The sequence below is a fragment of the Trichechus manatus genome, unplaced genomic scaffold (assembly GCF_000243295.1).
Source record: "Trichechus manatus latirostris isolate Lorelei unplaced genomic scaffold, TriManLat1.0 scaffold00207, whole genome shotgun sequence".
In the NCBI taxonomy this organism is placed as follows: domain Eukaryota; kingdom Metazoa; phylum Chordata; class Mammalia; order Sirenia; family Trichechidae; genus Trichechus; species Trichechus manatus.
In genome coordinates this window covers 3,627,644-3,635,768 of record NW_004444143.1, presented here as the reverse complement: position 1 = coordinate 3,635,768, position 8,125 = coordinate 3,627,644, and the positions used below count along the sequence as shown (strand labels likewise).

General features: G+C 43.4%; 1 protein-coding gene across 1 annotated transcript in view; it reads right to left on the bottom strand.

Moving 5' to 3' along the window:
• The window catches only part of ACP7 (acid phosphatase 7, tartrate resistant (putative)), a 28,719-nt gene extending 20,811 nt beyond the window's left edge, over positions 1-7,908 (bottom strand). Inside the window, exon 1 of the mRNA XM_004388213.1 lies at positions 7,900-7,908. Coding sequence (XP_004388270.1) covers positions 7,900-7,908 — 9 coding nt within the window. The remainder of the gene's footprint in view (positions 1-7,899) is intronic.
• Between the last annotated feature and the right edge of the window lie 217 nt (positions 7,909-8,125).

Genomic DNA, 8,125 nt, shown 5'->3' with positions numbered 1-8,125 from the left:
GGATTCGAACTGCCGACCTTTTGGTTGGCAGCCAAGCTCTTAACCACTGCACCACCAGGGCTCCTTACCTAACTTAGGTTTTACCAATTGACTATGTATCACTATACTCAATAGTTTAGTTTGACCTATTTTTGTACCAGATATAAATAGAATTATACAGTATGGAGTCTTGTGTCTGGCTTCTTTTGCTCAACATTATGATTGTGAAATTCATCCAGGTTACAGTCTGTTCCTTCTCATTGCTGACTAGTATTCCATTGAGCGAATACACCACAGTTTATTTATTCACCAACTGTCGGTGGGAATTTGGGTTGGTTCCATTTTTTGGCTCTTACAAATGGTGTTGCCCTTAACATTCTAGTGCATATATGATGTCACTGTTGTTGTTAGAAGCCATTCAAGCTGGTTCCGACTCATAGCAACCCTACGTACAATAGAACAAAACACTGCCCGGTCCTGCGCCATCCTCACAATTACTGTTATGCTTGAGCCCATTGTTGCAGCCACTGTGTCAGTCCATCTCATTGAAGGTCTTCCTCCCTTTTGCTGATTCTCTATTTTACCAAGTATGATGTCCTTCTCCAGAGACCGGTCCCTCCTGATAACATGTCCAAAACACGTGGGATGAAGTCTAGCCATCCTGGCTTCTGAGGAGGATTCTGGCTGTACTTCTTCCAAGACAGATTTGTTTGTCTTCTGGTAGTCCATGGTATATTTAATACAGGATATTGTATGTGAAAAAGCTCAGTTAATGTTGCCAATATATATACACATTTCTCTTGAGTCTAAACCCAGGGGTAGAATGACTGGGTCATAGGGTATATATGTTTATCTTTAGAAGATACTGCCAAAGAGTTTCCCAAAGTGGTAGTAATCATTTCTCCTTCCATCCGTGTGAAGCAGTGGGAGTGCTCCAACATGTTTGGGCACTCCTATTGCTTCACATTCTCAACAACACTTTGCATTATCAGATATTTTCTTCTTAGCCATTTTGATGGGTGTGTTAATAGTGTCTTACGGTGATTTTCATTTGCATTTCCCCGATGAGTAATAAAATTGAACATCTTTCCATTTGTATGTTGACCTTCTGGATACCCTTTTCGGTCATGTGCTTATTCTGGTATCTTGCCCAGTTTTCTGTTGGGTTGTCCTTTTAAAAAAAATTGTAGTAAAAATATATATAACAAAACATTTGCCATTTCAGCAGCCATCTTAGATACTCCACTGGTCTCACCCCTTCGGGAGCAAGGGAGAATGAAGAGAACAGGACACAAGGAAAAGATTGGTCCAAAGGACTCATGGACCACAGCTACCAAGGCCTCCACCAGACTGAGTCCAGTACAGCTAGATGGTGCCCGGCTACCACCACTGACTGCTCTGACCAGGATCACAACAGAGGGTCTGGACAGAGCTGGAGAAGGATGTAGAACAAAATTCTAACACACACACAAAAAAGACCAGATTTATTGGCCTAAGGGAGACTGGAGAAACCCCGAGAGTATGGCTCCCAGACACCCTTTTAGCTCAGTGGTGAAGTCACTTCCGAGTCTACCGATCAGCCGGGGATTGGACAGCCCCATAAAACCAAACAGGACTAATGAGGCACAGCAGTCCAGGGACAAGGGCTAGAAGGCAGAAGGGGACAGGAAAGCTGGTGATAGGGAACCCAAGGTTGGGTAAGGACAGTTTGGATGTGTTGTGAGGTTGTTAACCATTGTCATAGGCCAACATGTGTACTAACTGTTTAATGAGACACTATTTTGTTCTGTAAACCTTCATCTAAAGTGAGAATAGCAGCACAACTGGAAGAGGGTAGTCGATGTCACTGAACTGTGCATGTAGAAATGTTTGAAAAGGTGTATCTTTGGCTATGTATAGTTTCACCAAAAAAAAAAAAAAAGGCGGGGGTCGAGGAGGGAGAGGGTTGACATGTCATGGGGTTGTTAACCAATGTCATAAAACACTATGTGTACTGCTGTTTCATGAGAAACCATTTATTCTGTAAACCTTCACCTGAAGTACAATAAAAAATAAATAAATAAAAAAACATTTGCCATTTCAATGACATTCATTACATTCGTCATGTTGTACGATCATCCCCAGTATCCATTTCCAAATTTTTCCATCATCCTTAACAGAAACTCAGAGCCTCCTAAGCAATGACTCCCCCTTTCTCCCTCCCTCCCACCGCTAGTAACCACCAATAAACTTAGCTCTCTATACATTTGCCCGTTTCATATAAGTGGGATCATACAATATTTGTCCTTTTGTGACCCACTTATTTCCCTCAGCGTGGTGTTTTCAAGGTTCATCCATGTTGAACTTCATTTCTTTTTATGGCTAAGTAATAGTTCATTGAATGTATATTGTCCATTTTTAAAATGGATTGTTCTTTTTATATTGTGGATTCGAGCCATTTGTCAGGGGTATGTTCTGTAAACATCTTCATGGCTTGCCTATTCACTCTCTTTATGATTTTTTAAAAATTATTATTGTACTTTAGATGAAGGTTTACAGAATTAACTTCTCTTTAAACAATGAGTTCACATATTGTTTTGTGACATTGGTTGCCAACCCCACCACATGTCAACACTCTCCCTTCTTGACCTTGGGTTCCCCATCACCAGCTTTCCTATCCCCTCCTGCCTTCTCGTCCTTGCCCCTAGGCAGGTGTGCGCATTTAGTCTCATTTTGTTTTATGGGCCTGTCTAATCTTTGGATGAAAGGTGAACCTCAGGAATGACTTCAGTAATGAGCTAAAGGGTGTCTGGGGGCCATACTCTTGGGGTTTCTCCAGTCTCTGTCAGGCCAGTAAGTCTGGTCTTTTTTTGTGAGTTAGAATTTTGTTCTACATGTTTCTCCAGCTCTGTCTGGGACCCTCTATTGTGATTCTTTATGGTATTTTTTAATGAACAGACAGTCTTAACTTTAGTGTCGGCTAACTTACCAATCTTTTCCTTTATGGATAATGATTCTTTATGTGTCTTGTTTAAGAAATATTTTTATACCTCCAAGACATGCTGATCTTCTCTAATATTTTCCAAAACTTTATTATTTTGCATTACATTTAGGTGGAGAGTCTATCTGGAACTAATTTTTGGGTATGGTGTGAGGTAGGGTTTTTAATTTCATCAAGGTAGTTAATATACATGGTTAGTAAAATAAAGATGAATGAATCCACTTTCTGGAGGAGACTTCCTGTTTGAGGTATTTTGTTCTATTACAAAAGTTGCTATTGTTGTTAAGTGCCGTTGAGTCAGTTCCCACTCATCGGACCCCGTGTACAACAGAGTGAAACACTGCCCGGTCTGCGCCATCCTCACAACTGCTCTTATGCTTAAGCCCCATTGTTGCAGCCACTGGGTCAGTCCATCTCGTTGAGGGTCTTCCTCTTTTTCGCTGATCCTCTACTTTACCAAGCGTGATGTCCTTCTCCAGGGACCGATCCCTCCTGACAACATGTCCAAAGTAGGTGAGATGTAGTCTCTCCATCCTCACTTCTAAGGAGCATTCTGGTTGGACTACTTTATGAAAGTAGTATCACCTTATTACAGAAAAATTAGGAAGTAGAAAGAGCCGGGGTGGCTTAATGGCTCCGGAAACTGAGGAACCTGGGTTGGAATCCTGGTTCTGCCATTTCTTGGCTGGGTAACCTTGGACAAGTGCCTTCCTTTGTCTTTGCCCCAGTATCTAATCTCTAAAATGGGTGTAGCAGTGCCAACCTCACACAGCTTGGAAAGATACAGCATGTCAAGTGTTTAACACAGCGCAAAGATACAGCATGTCAAGTGTTTAACACAGCGCGAGACACAAAGAAAGAGCCCAGTAAATAGCAGCTGCAATTATTAACAAAGGATTTGATTTAACGGCTCAGTACCCATTTGCCCTTAAGCTACATCTGGTTAACAGCGGATAACCCTTCTTGAAGCGTGTTTTCCTAGACACAGGATTTGAGTTGAAGCACAATCATACCACAGTTCAATTTCATTTTTACTGGACTGTTCTTTGTTTTTACTGGCCTCTTCTATGCATTCTTTTCTAACAGCTGAATGGTATTCCATTGTGTGGCTTCCTTCAGCCATTCTGAGGGGAAGAGAGATAGCACAAACAGATAAAAGCCAGGGCTCTGGAACTAGATGACCTGGGTTCAAACCCAACACCACAGTTCCCATTCCCCTTGCCGTGGAGTCTGACTCATAGCGACCCTGTGGGACACAGTAGAACTGCCCCATAGAATTTCCAAGGGGCACCTGGTGGGTTTGAACTGCCGACCTCTTGGTTAGCAGCCATAGCTCTTAACCACTGCACCACCAGGTTTCAACAGTTAGTGGCTACGAATCCTTTGCCTCTTGGCACCTTGATTGCCTCATCTGTTAAATGGGAATAATGTACCATCCCGCATACCTGACATATTTCAACAAGTTGCTGGGAAGACTAGATGAGTTGTCGGATACAGTGGGCCAAGAACAGTGCTAAAATACAGTGCTGGGCACAAACTGAGTCCTTGAAAACGTCAATAGAAATATTTCAGCATTTTGAATTTCATTTAAAAAGAGAAGATGGATTTAATTGATGGGTAGATAGAGGTCAATACCCAAAACCAAACCAAACCCACTGCCATCAAGTCAATTCCAACTCATAGTGACCCTGTAGAACAGAGTAGAACTGCCCCATAGGATTTCCAAGGTTGTAAATCTTTACGGAAGCAGACTGCCACATCTTTCTCCCAAGGAGTGACTGGTAGGTTCCAACCGCCAACCTTTCAGTTGTCAGCCAAGTGCTTAACCGCTGCGCCACCAGGGCTCCTTAGAGATCAACAGGGGAGTAATAAAGCAAGGGTAGTAACATGGGGCAGATCCTCCAAAGCTAACAGAACGACCATGTGGCCCAGCAAATCCCATTCCTGGGCAAGTACCCAAAAGAACTGAAAGCAGGGACTCGAACAGACCCTTGTACACCAATGTTCATTGCAACACAATTGACTACAGCCAAAAAGGTGGAAGTAACCCAAGTGTCCATCAACAGATGAATGGATAAACAAATTGTGCTATATCCATCCAACGGAATATTGTTGTCACAGAAAGGAATGGAGTTTTGATACACGCTACCACATAGATGAAATCTCAAAACCATTATGCTGAGTGAGATAAGTCAGACACCAAACGACAAATGTTGTACGATCCCACTGACATGAGATATCCACAACAGGCAGATGCATAGAGACCGAAAGTAGATTAGAGGTGACTGAGGGCTGAAGGAAAGGGCGATGGGGAGCTATTGCTTAATGGGTCCAGAGTTCTGTTTGGGGTGACGAAAACGTTTTGGAAATAGCGTGATGGTTGCACAAGATTGTGCCACTGAATCATAGACTCCAAAATGGTTAAAATGGCATATTTTATGTTATATATATTTTACTACCATAAAAAATTTTGAATAGCAAAGAAAGAGAGAAAGAGAAAATAGTCAAATGGTAGAATCCAGGAGATGAGCATATGTGTGTTTCCTGTAAAATTCTTTCATTTGCTTGTGTGCTTAAATTTTTTCATAATAAAATGTTGGGGAAAATACTTGTGGACATTCATTTAGCTGTTTTTCTTGATGATCATGGTACAAACAGCAGCAACTGATTCCCCAGGCACCTTGTATATGACTCTGTTGTTGGTAGGTGCCATTGAGTCAGTTCCGACTCATAGCAACCCTGTGTACAACAGAACGAAACACTGCCCAGTCCTGCGCCATCCTCACAATCAATGCTATGTTTGAGCCCATTGTTGCAGCCACTGTGTCAGTCCATCTTGTTGAGGGTCTTCCTCTTTTTTGCTGACCCTCTACTTTACCAAGCATGATGTCCTTCTCCAGGGACTGGTCCCTCCGGATAACATGTCCAAAGTATGTGAGACATAGTCTCTCCATCCTTGCTTCTAAGGAGCATTCTGGCTGTACTTCTTCCAAAACTGATTTGTTCTTTCTTCTGGCAGTCTGTGGTATATTCAATATTCTTCACCAACACCATAATGACATAGCTCATTTAATGGCCCCAACAATCTGTGGTGCGGACTTTAGGAAGCACAGTTTACAGATAAGGAAACTGACGCTTGTCAAGGCTCAGCAGCTCACTATGTGACCTTCAGGTCACTGAGCTGGTGGGGGTCAGAGGAGGAGTATGGAAGCCAGAGCAGGTGAGAGGTAGAGGAACAGGGTCCTTCAGGAGGAAGAGTGACGTGCACCTCAGAAATAGTGACCTGGGCCAAAAGGTCTTGAGGTCCCACCTGGAGGATGGTCCTCATTGTCACAGCTACTGTGTGTGGAACCATGATGAGTGCTTTGCATGAATGATCCCATTGATCCTTCATCCCATTTTATAGATGGGGAGACTGAGGCAACAGAGATTGAGCAATTTACCTAAGATCGTACAACTGGTATGTGGCAAAGCTGGGCTAGAACCCTGGAGTGTCTGATTCAAAAGCCTGGGGTATAAATACATTTAGGAAGGCCTTCTTCCCACTTAGGATAATATCTAGCCAGAAATATTGTTGGTTCCACCTTCAAATCAATCCAGAATCCACCCACATCTCTCTGTTCCCTGGTCTCTCCTGCCTGGACTACCTCAGCAGCCCCCTCACTGTCTCCCTGCTCCCACCCAGGCCCCCTGTCATGGATTGAATTGTGTCCCTCAAAAATATCTGTCAACTTGGCTAGTCTGTGATTCCCAGTATTGCGTGACCTATCCAGCATTTTGTCATCTGATGGGATTTTCCTGTGTGTTGTAAATCCTGTCTCTATGATGTTAATGAGGCAGGATTAGAGGCAGTTATGTTAATGAGGCAGGACTCAATCTACAAGATCAGGTTGTGTTTTAAGTCAATCTCTTTTGAGATATAAAAGAGAGAAGCGAGCAGAGAGACAGGGGGACCTCATACCACCAAGAAAGTAGTGTCAGAAAAGCGCATCCTTTGGACCCAGGGTCCCTGCACTGAGAAGCTCCTAGCCCCAGGGGAAGATTGATGACAAGGACCTTCCTCCAGAGCTGACAGAGAGAGAAAGCCTTCATCTGGAGCTGATGCCCTGAATTTGAACTTCTAGCCTCCTAGACTATGAGAGAATAAACTTCTGTTTGTTGAAGCCATCCACGTGTGGTGTTTCTGTTATAGTAGCACTAGATGACTAAGACACCCCTGCAGTCTGTTCCCCACATGGAGCCAGAGGGGCTTTGTTAAAACCTGAGTCAGATCACCTCCCTCCCCTGCTCAGAGCTCTCCCGTGGCTCCACCTCTCTCAGAGGAAAAGTCAGAGTCCTCCCTGAGGACCAGGAGGCCCACATGATCTGCCTTGTTGCCTCTCTCCCCTCATCACCTCTCAAGTCCACATCATTCACCCTGCTCCAGCCACATGGCCCGCCTTGCCAGCACCCTCCCACCTCAGGGCCTTTGCACTAGCTGTTCCCTCTGTCTCCGAGAACACTCTTCCCCCTGGTGCTCACATGGCACCCTCCCTCCTTCAGGCTTCACTAAATATCACTTTCTCAGTGAGGTGCTCCTTAACTATCTAATACAAAATCACAGTCCACCTCCATGCACCATTTCTGATCCCCTAAGCAGAATCAGCAAATTTTTTCTGTTAAGGGCCAGATAAAACCAGTTGCTGCTGAGTCAGTTCCAACTCATGGTGACCCCATGTGTGTCACAGTAGAAGTGGGCTCCGTAGAGTTTTCAATGGCTAATCTTTCAGAAATAGATTGCCAGGTCTTTCTTCTGAGGCACCTCTGGGTGGATTCGCATCGCCAACCTTTCAGTTATTAGCTGAGTACTTAACCATTTGTTCCACCCACGGACCCCTAAAGGGCCAGATAGTAAATATTTTAAGCTTTGTAGGCTATATGGTCTTGTCACAGCTACTTACCTCTGCCATTGTAACAAGAAAGCTGCCAAAGACAGCATGTAACCAAATAAGCGTGGCTGTGTTCCAATAAAACTCTATTTATTGACACTGAAATTCTGATTTCATATAATTTTCATGTGTCACTTTATTCTACTTTTGGTTTTTTCCAACCATTTAAAAATGTGAAACATATTTTTAGTTTTACATTCGAAAGCTGGACAATGAATAAGGAAGACCAAAGAAGAAT